This window comes from Callorhinus ursinus, unplaced genomic scaffold (genome assembly GCF_003265705.2).
Source record: "Callorhinus ursinus isolate GAN/ISIS: 27379988/994484 unplaced genomic scaffold, GSC_fseal_2.0 scaffold13, whole genome shotgun sequence".
Lineage (NCBI taxonomy): Eukaryota > Metazoa > Chordata > Mammalia > Carnivora > Otariidae > Callorhinus > Callorhinus ursinus.
The window spans coordinates 6,329,568-6,343,081 of NW_027397075.1; the positions used below are offsets into that span (position 1 = coordinate 6,329,568).

The window sequence follows — 13,514 nt, forward strand, 5'->3', positions numbered from 1 at the left end:
TTGTAAAATGTGTCTATCTAGAATGAATATCTGTCATTTCTCCTGAAAATTCTCTCCTTTCCCTCCCTCCCTTCCTTCCTTTTTCCCTCCCTCCATTGCTTCCTTCCTTCCTTCCTTCTTTTTTTTTTTTGGAAATAGTTTAAGTGGGCCTTGAGCAAGAGGAGGAAGATGCTTTTGCCCAAAGTATCAGTCACCTTACTGGAGGGCTGCTAGTTATGCCTGTTTCTAGCTGTCCCACGTCAGAACTTGGGATTCAGTGTTGACCTTGAATCCTTTTGAAAATTTAATACAGGGGCACCTGGGTGGCTCAGTCCTTGAGAGACTGCCCTCGGCTCAGGTCGTGATCCCAGGGTCCTGGGATTGAGCCCCGCATCGGGCTCCCTGCTTCGCGGGAGGCCTGTTTCTCCCTCTCTCACTCCCCCTGCTTGTGTTCCCTCTCTCGCTGTGTCTCTCTCTGTCAAATAAATAAATAAAATCTTTAAAAAAAAAAAAAGTATTTAATACAGGTTTCGGAAGGAATGATTAAGTAGAACACATTTAAGTGTAATTAAGTATAATTCATTTAAGTGTAATTCTCTACAGATCCAAGTAAATTGGCTAAGTGATTCTCCTTAAAGTAGAGGTCCTGAAATGAATGAAGATACAAGACAGGGGTTACTTGTACTAGAACTAACATTTTCTATGATAGAATGTACTTGAAGTTCCACTTTGTACCCGGTTCAGTCTTTTTGTTGTTGTTGTTGTTGTTAAATGAGAAACATTTAGCAGGGGTGGTCAGGGTTACTCTGTGTCTTGTTTTATTTGGGCTGCTGTAACAAAATACTCCAGACTGGGTGGTTTTTAAACAACAGAAATTTATTGCTCACAGCTATGGAGGCTGGAAGCCCAAGATCAGGGTTCTGGCCTGTTCTGGGGAGAGCCCTCTTCTGGATAGCCAACTACTGACTTCCTGTGTCTTGAGGCAGAAGGAGCAAGGGAGCTCTAGGGGGACCTCTTTTTTTTTTTTTTTTTAAATAAAGGCAATAATCCTATTCATGAGGGCTCCACCCTCATGACCTAGGACCTCCCAAACGCCGCACTAACTTTATCACATTAGGCATTAGCATTTCAATATAGGGATTATGGGAGACACAAATATTCAGACCATACATAGCACTTGGTCTTTTAGAACAGCCGGAGCTTCTAAAATAGTGGTGTAGTGTCCTTTCCACCACCCCACTCTCAACACCTCTCAAAACTCTGCCATTAAAAGCAGTACAGAGGGATTCCTGAGTGGCTCAGTTGGTTAAGCGGCTGCCTTTGGCTCAGGTCATGATCCCAGGGACCTGGGATCGAGTCCTACGTCGGGCTCCCTGCTTGGTAGGGAGCCTGCTTCTCCCTCTCCCTCTGCCTGCTGCTTGCCCTGCTGTGCTCTCTCTCTCTCTGACAAATAAATAGATATAATCTTTAAAAAAATAAATAAAAGCAGTACAGAATAGGGGCACCTGGGTGGCTCAGTCGTTAAGCATCTGCCTTTGGCTCAGGTCATGATCCCAGAGTCCTGGGATCGAGCCCCGCATCGGGCTCCCTGCTTGGCGGGAAGCCTGCTTCTCCCTCTCCCACTCCCCCTGCTTGTGTTCCTTCTCTCGCTGTGTCTCTCTCTGGCAAATAAATAAAATGTTTAAAAAAAAAAAAAAGCAGTACAGAATAAAACTAGCAGGCCTCAGCAGGCCCTCCAAAGAATTGTCTCCAAAATGTTGCACATTATGTTGTGAAGCTTGAATTTTATTTATTATTTTTTATTTTTTTAAATATTTATTTATTTGAAAAAGAGCAAGAGCGAGAGAGGGAACACAAGCAGGGGGAGTGGGGGAGGGAGAAGCAGGCTTCCCGCCAAACAGGGAGTCTGATGTGGGGCTCGATCCCAGGACCCTGGGATCACGACCCAAGAGCTGAAGGCAGATGCTTAATGACTCAGCCACCCAGGCGCCCCTGAAGCTTGAACTTTAAAGAGAAATGGTCTATATTGTAGTGTTTGGGTTTCACTGAATGCTAACTTTTAGTGCGGGAGGGATTTTCTTTTTTTTAGTAATTGAGCTATAACTCACAAAAAATTTACCTTTTAGAATTATACAGTGGTTTTCAGTATATTCACAAAGTTATGCAACCATCACCATTTGGTGAATGCTTGTTAATCACTCATCTCTTAAAGGTGACCTCCTCAGAGCCACTGGAGTAGAGAAGATCCAGATTCAAAGTAATAGTTGTTTTGTCCAGCAGGGCCCTTAGACTTTATTTACATTAAACAATACCTGTGGAAACTGAGAGATAAGTTTAGATAGTTAATAGATAAGATTCTTGAGATTTGTTTCTCTTTCTGTAAGACCAAAGGCCTGCAACAACAACTCTGTCAAGGATTTTTCAGACTTCCATGGGACAGTAAGTGAAATAGAGTAAGCAGAGGAAATCGGGGAAAAGTCTTATTCCTGGAGTGTCATTTCTTTTCCTACCTAATTTTCTGTTCTACCTGGTTATTTCCTTTTCTGCCTTGACTTACTCATTATTAGACTGTTAGATTTGGGCTCTTATTTTACAAACTATTAGAATTTTTGATTGGGAGTAAACCCTCTTTGGGGAAGGTTTTATTTAATGTAGTTAGTACATAGCTTTTTGCATTCTTTTGTCCTTTGCTTATTTTTCACCTGCTCTGGAATCGTACTGCATGAAAAGACAGCAGTTAAAATTTATCATGCGAGATTTCGCGCCCGGCGGGAGTTACGCCAGTCACGAGGGACGGACTACACTTGGGTCGGCGGCGAGTTTCCTGCATCATCTGCTTGTAGTCGCGATGAGTTTGCCTCTCAATCCCAAACCTTTCCTGAATGCATTAACAGGAAGGCCAGTAATGGTGAAACTTAAGTGGGGAATGGAGTTCAAAGGGTACCTGGTATCTGTAGATGGCTGTATGAACATGCAGCTTGCAAACACAGAAGAATACATAGGTGGAGCACTGTCTGGACATTTGGGTGAAGTTTTTTTTATTTTTTTATTTTTTTAAAGATTTTATTTATTTGAGAGAGAGAATGAGATAGAGAGAGCATGAGAGGGGGGAGGGTCCGAGGGAGCAGCAGACTCACTGCCGAGCAGGGAGCCCGATGCGGGACTCGATCCCGGGACTCCAGGATCATGACCTGAGCCCAAGGCAGTCGCTTAACCAACTGAGGCACCCAGGCGCCCCTTGGGTGAAGTTTTAATAAGGTGTAATAATGTCCTATATATCAGGAGTGTTGAAGAAGAAGAAGATGATGGGGAAATGAGAGAATAGCATCTTTTGTGGGTAATTTTATATATATATATTTCTAGACAACTTTTTTTTCCCAAAAAATTTATCATGCGAGTTAGGGAAATATAGAGGACAGATTTTAAGCCTTGTTTTGCTTGATTTTGTTCCCTGGGGAGGAAATATCCTTTTTTTTTAAATTAATTTTTTTAGAGAGAGAATGTGGCACACAAGAGGGAGGGGCAGAGGGAGAGAGAATTCCGTGCAGACTCTGGAGCCCGACCCAGGACTCGATTTCACGACCCTGAGATTACAACCTGAGCCGAAACCAAGAGTTGGGTATTTAACCAACTCTGCCACCCAGATGTCCCAGGGAGGAAATGTCTCAAAGTGTTAAAATAGTATTGTCTTGGGGCACCTGGATGGCTCAGTCGTTAAGCATCTGCCTTCGGCTCAGGTCATGATCCCAGGGTCCTGGGATCGAGCCCCGCATCGGGCTCCCTGCTTGGCGGGAAGCCTGCTTCTCCCTCTCCCACTCCCCCTGCTTGTGTTCCCTTTCTCACTGTCTCTCTCTCTCTGTCAAAATAAATAAATACAATCTTTAATAAAAATAAAGTAGTATTGTCTTCCTGGTTGAAAAGAAAGGAATGAAAGAGATTTGATAACGTTTTGGGGTGAATTAGCAGAATTAGAATGAAATGTTTGGAGATGTGAATCTCTGGCTTTGCTTATATATTGCAATTAAAGAACAAATGTTTTCATGCCTTCAGAACACAGGATGCTGTGCTGGGCCCTTGAAGGGATGCCACCAAGATGATTAAGTTGTGATCCTTCAAGGAGCATAGAAAGGGATGGATCAAATACCCATTTTACTCTAATGGGAGACCCAAGGTGGTAAGAGGGACCATACAAAGGGGGTAGAGGGCTTTCAAAGCTGAGAGGAGGAATTGTCCACAGATTTCCTTAAGTAAATCATTTTAGTCCTGTCACCGTAATCCCAAAGCTAAAGATCTGTTTTCTGCTAAGTGTTCTTTGTGAATACCTTGGGTTTTTTTTAAATTGAGATCTAATTTATTTATTTATTTATTTATTTTTTATTTTTTATTTTTAAAGATTTTATTTTTTTCATTTGAGACACAGAGATACAGAGAGAGAGAGAGAGAAAGCATGAGCAGGGAGAGAGGCAGAGGGAGAAGCAGACTCCTCGCTGAGCCAGGAGCCCGATGTGGGGCTCGATCCCAGGACCCCGGGATCATGACCCGAGCTGAAGGCAGACGCCCAACCATCTGAGCCACCCAGGCGCCCGAGATCTAATTTATATACGCGGTTAACCTTTGTGTTTCTCTATTTTATTAAGTTTGCTAGGAATTTGCTGGAGTAGAGCATTGGTTATCTTTATTATTTGTAGTTGACACAATGTTACATGAGTTTCAGGTGTAAGATATAATGGCTCCTCCCACCACAGGTGTAGCTGCTGTCAGTGCGGCGGCGATTACCATACCGCTGCCTGTGCTCCCAGTGCCCTGCTGTGCCTTGGATCCCTGGGAGCATCGACGGCTTTTCTTTCTACATTACTTGTCACTTTCATAGGAGCGGCAGTGAGTTAGTGCAGTTCTGGTGGTGTATCTGTTGGGCATGTTAATTTAGGACTGCGTCATTCTATTCACAGTTCTTAAAAATCTTTGGGAAGCAAGAATTTGGCCACTAGTTGAAGGTTCTTAATTGTTCTGAGATCCTTAGACTCCTTTTTTAGCTGCAATCGTTGATTCATACCAAAGCTGCTTAAAAGTTTTGTCCTTATTTTCAGTGGATTTTAACAAAGCATGGCTGGGCTGTAGATGTGTTTGGTTTTTTTTCATAAGTGGCTTTGTTCTGAGGAAACCTAATTGTTATCATACTCCAAGTTGAACCCGATCCCCAGCATAATTCTACTTTCCAGGTGAGAGAAACGTTTAGTCAGGATTTTCTGAGCATCTTTTATTAGCCTGGCCTGAGAGTGGTGACACCAAATTCCAGACTACATTCTGACTAGGTAATGGTAGGTCACTTCACTTGAAACAAACAAAAAGTGTACACTTGTGATGTCATTGGGGCAATTTCCTGGTTGACCATTTCTGCAGAACTCCAGTGGGTTACCATACTACTAAGCGGTCTGTGTCCATCTCCTTTGGGTGGTTGATTTTGGTTGCGTATACATGTTTTTCTCTTCTTTTTGTACCTTATTGGGGCTGTCCGAAATGGTTTTGGTTGATGTATCTCAAGTATTCCTCAAGTTGTTTTTGACATAGGTGGGATATAAATCATAGATGAATGTTTTAGGGTTGCTTGAAGAATACAGTGGGATTTAACTCTACAGAAAGCCTAATCAAGTTGGTATGTGGCGATGTGTTAGTGATTGAATAAATAGGATTTTGGAATGTGAGGGCTAGAAGTGACCCCAGCAGTAATAACAGTTGCCTCATTTTGGATAAAGAAACTGAAGCCTAGAGATGCTAAGTGAAGGCATAAGGTCACTTGGAGCTTTAATGCCATGGTTGATGCTAGAGTCCACATTTGCCAGGTGCTAGTTCAGTGCTCTCTGCACACATTGCTGTTTAATAATGGTGAAAAGGGTGTGCCTAGAGCTGATACTCAACCAGCGAGGGTCTTCTCACTCGGGAATTTGCCTTTCTTATATTTCATTCTTAAATTTTTAGAATTATTATGGGGCTTTGAACTGCTTGTTGTAATCATAAATTTACTGAGCAGTTACCACCATCATTGCTTAATATGGAATCTTCACAACACTGTCTTGAGGTATAGGTACTGTAAACACATTTTACAAGTAAGAAAATTAAGACTCAGAGAAGCTAAGTAAATTAGCAAAGTGAGGGGCGCCTGGGTGTCTCAGTCATTAAGTGTCTGCCTTCGGTTCAGGTCATGATCCCGGGGTCCTGGGATCGAGCCCCACATCAGGCTCCCTGCTCCGCGGGAAGCCTGCTTCTCCCTCTCCCACTCCCCCTGCTTGTGTTCCCTCTCTCGCTGTGTCTCTCTCTGTCAAATAAATAAACCTTAAAAAAAAAGAATTAGCAAGGTGACATCCATGACTAAACAGAGAAGCTAGGATTAGAATCTAGGTCTGATTTCAAAGCTTATTCCTAGTAATGGTTACTCTGCTAGCCCTTTCCTTGTGATTTGATATTGAACGATCTTTTTGGCCAAGATACTTTTTTCAGAAAAGGAGCCCATGAATGTGTGGGCTATGGCACTGTCTCCATGTTCTCTGTCAGTGGGGGCCGAGGAACATCTTCATAAGGAGGCAGTGCTCTAAAGTAATACTTGGAAATTGCTTCTTCATATGTTTTAGGAAATGATGACGTAAAATCATTAAAACAGACTGTTCACTACTGTCTGTGACATCATTCCTTTTGTTTTTAGAGTGTTAGGTAATTAAAGCAAAACCATGGGCCTTTGTATGTGTTCGGTGGGCTCTTTACTGTTCTCAGGGCTTATGAATTCAAGCCCCATGTTGAGCATGGAACTTACTGAAATGAAATGTTTACTGTTTTCTGGTTTTGTCTGTGGGAGAAAAATACCACAGCATGCAGTTTTGGTGAGACTACGTGGTCACCTGAGTGCTAGAGAAGTTTTAGTTCCTTACTCAGACTATACTTGAACATTTCTTGGATACTGTTTCTTTGAACCCTTGTTAAAGAGTCAGCACACAGGGGCGACTGGATGGCTCAGTAGTTAAGCGTCTGCCTTTGGCTCGGGTCATGGTCCCGGGGTCCTGGGATCCAGCCCCACGTCGGGCTCCCTGCTCAGCGGAGAGCCTGCTTCTCCCTCTCTCTCTGCCTGCGTGTCTATCTACTTGTGCTCTCTCTCTCTGTCAAATAAATAAATCTTTAAAAAAAAAAAAATGCCAGTACATAAAAGGTTGGTTTTACTCTGTTGAGCCCTTATGGCAATGTAGTAAACAAGACTCCTGAGAAAACTGAACCAATAAGACCACAAGGAACTAGCCCTGTGAAAACCAAAAGAAAGCTGAAGGAAATTCAGTAAAATCAGTTGTATGTTTATCCGGTATGGTACATGCGCTCTGCCAGCCTGTGGGGACTACAAGAGTAGAGAAAAAAGTCTCCATATTTCAGAAAACCACCATCGTTCTGGAAGTCTGTGATCTCCTGGGGAACCAGAAACAAAGATCTGTTTGTGTGCCCCTGTAATTGAAGGCAGGGTCCTACCCTAGAGGAGATCTGAGGGAGGGATCATTAGCCTTCAGGTGGTGGGCTGGGCTGGGAGTGTGATAAAAGTGGAAGATCAGGTGTGGCCAGTTTGTACACTTGAGGAGAATGTGAGAGCCGCTAGAGCTGTGCCCTTGTGGCTCTTTAATTGAAATTAAGTAAAACTTAAAATTCCATTCCTCAGTTGAGGTACCACCTTTCAAATGCTTAATAGCCACATGTGGCTTGGGACTGTCCTATCACAGCACAGAGAACACGTCCCTCACTGCAGAAACTTGGACAGAATTTTGTCACACTGCTTCTCACTTCTGTCCAGTGTAACACACAGTGACTTCTGTGACAGCACTGAAATTGTTTTTATTTTTTTCTTTAATGAGCATGCCATTTAGCTAACAGGGCTAAGGAATTTTAGTTTGGGTAGCTATTTTATATATTGCTGTTTAGTGTGTAAAGAGGATTAAAGATCAGTTTTATATCTAAAGCAGTACAAATGCAAATTGGTTATTTATGAAATATACAAATTAAGCACTTTTCAAGAATTGGCCAGACATTTGTGTTGAAAACATGTAGCTTGAATTAAAACATTTCATTAGCTACCACCTGTATGGCCTTGACTAATTTGTGCTATACTGATGAGCTGACAAAGTACGAGTCTCCATGTTGACGTCTTTTGATTCATGATCAGATCTTTCATTTCATTTCATTTCATTTCATTTCATTTCATTTCATTTCATTTCAGTGAGTTCCATGCTAAACATGGGGTTTGAACTCATGAGCCCTTGGAACAGAGAGTCTCATGCTCTGTCAACTGACCCAGCCAGGTGCCCCTCCATGATCAGCTCTTTTAAAAATATTTATATTCTTTTTTCAAAAATTACAGTGAAATCATGGTGCCTGGGTGGCTCAGTTGGTTAAGTGTCTGACTCTTGATTTCCACTCAGGTCACGATCTCAGGGGCGTGAGATCGAGCCCTGTGTTGGTCTCCACGCTCTGTGGGGAGTCAGCTTCTCTCTCTCCCTCTTTTGTCCCTCCCCCTGCTCTCTCTCAGATAAATCTTTAAAAACAAAAATTACAGTGAAATCCATGTAACATACAATTAACCATTTTAAAGTGAATAATTCAGCCAGTGTTGTGCAGTCACCACCTCTGTCTAGTTCCAAAACATTTTCAGCCCCCCACCACCACCACCCCGAGAGGAGACCCGTGCCTGTTCAGCAGTTACTTCCCATTCCCTTTGCCTCCTCGCAGCTTCTGGCAATCATTAGCTTGCTTTCTGTCTCTGTGGATTTACCTGTTCTGAACATTTTATGAGTGGAATTGTACAGCATATAACCCTTTGTGTCTGGCTTATTTCACCAGGGTCAAATTTTCTCTTAACAGTTTTAAGATTCAGATTATCATCGGTGTTAAAGCACAGGCAGTCATATTGCCTAACAGTAACATCTTTCACCTCTTGTTTTAAAATTTGTGGTGATATACCCAGTATCTACACCTAGTTCATTAATCTTCCTTTATCATGAACCAGAGTTATTAGTTTCCCTTTTAATTTGGGATATGGCAGGTTACTCATTGATGCAGTCTGATAACTTTCCCACTTAATTAGAATTGTTCGTTTATTGAATACTTGACAAGGGTGTAGAACATGGAAATATCATTGGAAAATATGAAACCATAATGTCACTCCTTACTTGGGAGGTTTACTAGCTTTTCCTTCACTGGGATATGAACTGTGCAGGACTTAAATCACGGTCATCTGTTTGCTGACCATGAACAAATGACTTTGGGCCCTTGTAGAATTCTGAGCCTGGGCTCCTTAGTGCTAATAAAATCAGGATATGATATGCATTATGAATAAGACCTGAGTAGAATGAACTGGAAAGTGTTGACTGTGTATGCGTGTGCGTGTAAGAAGACAGGGGTACAATTAGATTGAGGAGTTTAAAAGAGCATCTTGCTATATCTGATTTTTCTGGTCCATTATTGCAGAAATACCAGCTCACAAATGTCGCTAGCCTTGCCATTAGGTTTATAATGTGATCCATGTCTGGATGCATGGAAAGCTTTTCTCCACATTGGGGAAAGTATGGTCAACTTTTTATTTTGGGGCCCTTTAATACCATTAGGTATATATTAAGCACTTAATTGATTTTGGTATTTGACTCTCTGTCCCTGTGAGCTTTACAAACTTAAGGCGAACATATCATAAATAGGATGTTTTAAAAAATAAAAATGTGAGCAGATTTTCATTATGGTGCATTCTGCAGCCACTGAGGTGGTCTGGTGACGTCATTATCCTGAGAAGCGCCTTACAGTCTTCTGCATGTATTGTGTATTTGTAAATCTAAGAGTTAGTTCTAGAACTGGGTGGTCAGCTATGTGTATTGTTGGGTTTTGTAAAGCTCAGCTGCAGTTTGGGGTATCTTACTGTGTGATCTTTTTCCTGCCTTAAAACACTACATCATCTCTGACTCAATGTACTTTTATCGAGTAATTTTTCAGCAGGGGCTGTTTGAAGGAGGGCGAGATGACGCTTGTCTAACTTGGCAAAGCCCGGTTGGGTCGGGTTTGTCTGAATGTTAGATGGGAGTGATTGCAGTTATGTATTTCAGGGTGTTTGAAGGGGATTGAATGAGTCAGCACATCACGGCTTGTTAAAAATCAATTGGAGGTAATTTGCCCCCACCTCCAGCGCTGTGTGGATTTGTGAGGGCCTCTGTCCAGGCTGGCACACATTTGATACTCAGTCATGCTGGTTGATAGAGTCGAGTGTATCCCAGCGCCTGTTAGGGGGAAGAGACTCACGTGTTGAATATCTGCTTGGTGCCAGGAGTTACTTAATACAAAACAAATGTATTCTCTCATTTAATTCTCTCAGCGGGCCTGTCAGGTGGGTGGCATGTCATTTCCAGAATTCCAGTGAAGTAGCTGCATCTCACAACCTGAAGTGACAAGCCAGTATTTACAGCAGGAGTCAGCTCAGTGCTAGCCCCTTACCACTACCCTGTGCTGCCCCCTCCAGCCCGAGGGAGGCATATGAACTTGGCTCCGCACAGCCTGGCTTTCTCTGAAAATTGAGAAATTTTCCTTCCCCCACCCATGAACTTTTCTTTGAAATAGGAAAACAAAAAAATATATATATAATTCCTTTTCCCTCCCACACCTCATTCAAATGATTTTTTAGTTTCTGTTTATATCCTGCTGACCACGTAGGCTGGGGTCATCTTAGACCTTTCACTCTTCCTTCCTCCTCCTGCCAGATGCTGCCCCTGCTATCCTTTCGCTCGACCCCTCCTCTCTAGTTGTACCGCTCACGTGTTCACAGGGCATGCTGGCCTGTAGTGGTGATGTTGGTCTTTCTGCTGGTGGTGTTTTTTTCCCCCCTCTCTCATTATGTCTTTGCCATGGTAGAGGAACCTTCCCAGGTGACACTCAGCCTGTCACTTCTCTTGGAAAAAGTTGGTTGCCCTTTACCTTTCAGGAACAGAAAATTACTTTCTTCAACACTTCACATTGTTGAAGACTGGGCCCAAAACTTTGTCTTGACTCACAGATGATTCTACGAAGTGATTTAAATAGGAGCCTTGCAGTTATGAATTCATTATTTATTATTTTGTGTGCAGGATTCACGTGACTTCAAATCCTTTGATACCTTTTGCTTCTTGGAGATTTTTTGAAGCAAGGGCACTTTCATATTGGAATATCATTTAGGTTTATCAGATATAAAAAAATAAATTGACATATTTGGGTATCAGTACATATTTTTCATACCTCTCTTCCAGGGATGTCACATGTAGAGGTGCAGTGTGGTAGCTGTGGAAACTGGATTATTGATCTTAGAATTCTAATACAGGGCAAAACTGGCGTCATTGTAATCACCATTTCTGACACGTAGTAAGGGATCCTTTGCATTTCAAGGACTTTATGTGAATGTCCTTTTTATTTTATTGGTATCAGATAGAATTTATTCAAGGATCTTAGTAATAATGTGTGATTATGGAATTTTAAAAAGAGCTAATCATAGCCTTCTTGGCCACCTGGAGCTAGCAAGAGAGAATCTAGAGAAGTAATGTGTATTTGTTGAGCAAAATCTTAATAATTTGGTCTGCAGTTGGGCCGCAGATTACTTTTATAATACTTTTGAAGGAAAAATTTTATGAAGCAAATTAAGAGAATAAGCATACCTTTATGAATACATTTCAATTACTGAAAATATGGTAGAAATCTGCTGTAATCAGTAGATGTTAAAAAAAATTTTTTTAAACAGACTTCTAATTTGAACACCTGAGTTAGTTGCTGTTGGTCTAAATTACTGAGGTTTTTGTTGGGCTATTGAAATTCTATTTTTACCGTATTTTAAAAGATATATGAAAATGGATGTATAGGACTTAATTTTTAATAGAACTTGTTTCTATTAAACAGCACCTGTGGAATCTTCTCAAGACGAACAGTCATTGTTGTGTGAAGGTAATTTTCTATGATACGATCCTTTGAATGTCTAATTGAGAAAACATTAAGTTGTCTATGGTGTGTGAAGCCTGGATATTGTTTTGTAAATACATATTATATCTCAATTTCTCGTCTAGGTTCAAATTCAGCTGTTAGCATGGAACTTTCAGAACCTGTTGGTAAGAAAATTTCTGACCATATTAATACAGTAATATGAAACTCTTTCAGGATATAAGGTGCAAATGTAAGTGTCATGGTTATTGTAATGCCTGCATTTAAAACTGACTTTTGAGTCTTCTCTGTGGGACTTAGAAAGCAGACCTGGTTGGACATGAGCGCTGCCATGATGCACTGAATGGCCGCAGATGTGAAAGCTGAGTGGAAGAGCGCTAAAAGCAGTTGAAGGACTTGTGCTTGTTCGATGTCATTTGTGAAAAATTTCCTTCCTTTTTGCAACTTTCTTACTCTTAAGGGTGTCAGATTCCCCATGTCTTTGATAAAGTTGATACCAAGTGATTTGCAGAGGGAAAAGCAAAGATGTTGTAAATCCCGAGCTCTGATTGTCAACTTTCCCGTTTTCCCTGTGTCAGGACATCCTGACACTGGAATAACTGGGCTGTTAGGAATGGTACATCTCCTGTTTACATTTTGTCTGTCCTTATGGAAGTGAAGCTTTGTTAAAATAGCAATCTCTCATAGTCTCTGAGTCAGCTCTGATGTCCGCAGTGGGGCCAGCTGTCATCCATTTCTGTTGTGAAAGAGATTTTCCTGCTTATGTTTCACTAGACTGTTAGGAAATAGAACTAAATATGCAAAGTTCTATTTGTTGTTTGAAGGCATCTGTGTTTAACAGTACAGATTGTAAGTCTTTTTCGGAATACTAAGTTAAATGTCTTATTTCAGTAGAAAATGGGGAGACAGAAATGTCCCCAGAAGAATCATGGGAGCACAAAGAAGAAATAAGTGAAGCAGAGTTAGGGGGTGGTTCCTTGGGAGATGGAAGACCCCCAGAGGAGAGCACCCAAGAAATGATGGAGGAGGAAGAGGAAATACCAAAACCTAAATCTGTGGTCGCACCCCCTGGGGCTCCTAAAAAAGAACATGTAAATGTGGTATTCATTGGGCATGTAGGTAAGTTACACTCCTAGCAGTGAAGCAATGACCGGGCATTAGCTACATCAAACAGCTACTTGGAGAGGTTTAGTGAAACTGAACTGAATTACTCTGAAATGTTTTGATATTTAACTTGATAGATTTTTTAGCCGGCAAAACATTGCCAACGCTTTGTTGGATACATAAATAATTTTGTAATGTCATGGAAGCTGGAAGAAAACAAGCTTCAGTGTATTTGTATGTTATGCACAGTTGGTTTATAGACCCCCCCGATGGTGGCTAAGCATATTATTAGTTAATATTCTAGAAAATGTGCCTGTTGTTTTGTGTGAACTTCAGTTAATTTGTTAATTTTATGGGCTTCATCTAACCTAGATAGTTTAATTTTGTGTGACAAAGGAAATTAATAATTGGGAGTGACTTTTGGCTGCTTGTGAGGTTAGTGGTTTAGCACAAAACAAAACCCTATTTAA

At 41.4% G+C, this 13,514-nt stretch overlaps 1 protein-coding gene and 1 pseudogene across 3 annotated transcripts in view; both read left to right on the top strand.

The window, feature by feature from the left end:
- GSPT1 (G1 to S phase transition 1) overlaps positions 1-13,514 on the top strand; it is a 38,812-nt gene that overhangs the window by 3,281 nt on the left and 22,017 nt on the right. For 2 of the 3 annotated variants that reach the window (XM_025855533.2, XM_025855531.2), the window contains exons 2-4: positions 11,902-11,946; positions 12,066-12,107; positions 12,832-13,059. In XM_025855533.2, coding sequence (XP_025711318.1) covers positions 12,086-12,107; positions 12,832-13,059 — 250 coding nt within the window. In that variant the 5' untranslated portion in view covers positions 11,902-11,946; positions 12,066-12,085. The remainder of the gene's footprint in view (positions 1-11,901; positions 11,947-12,065; positions 12,108-12,831; positions 13,060-13,514) is intronic. The other variant, XM_073899504.1, reaches the window with a different exon arrangement.
- Positions 1,905-3,816, top strand: LOC112811450 (small nuclear ribonucleoprotein F pseudogene; annotated as a pseudogene).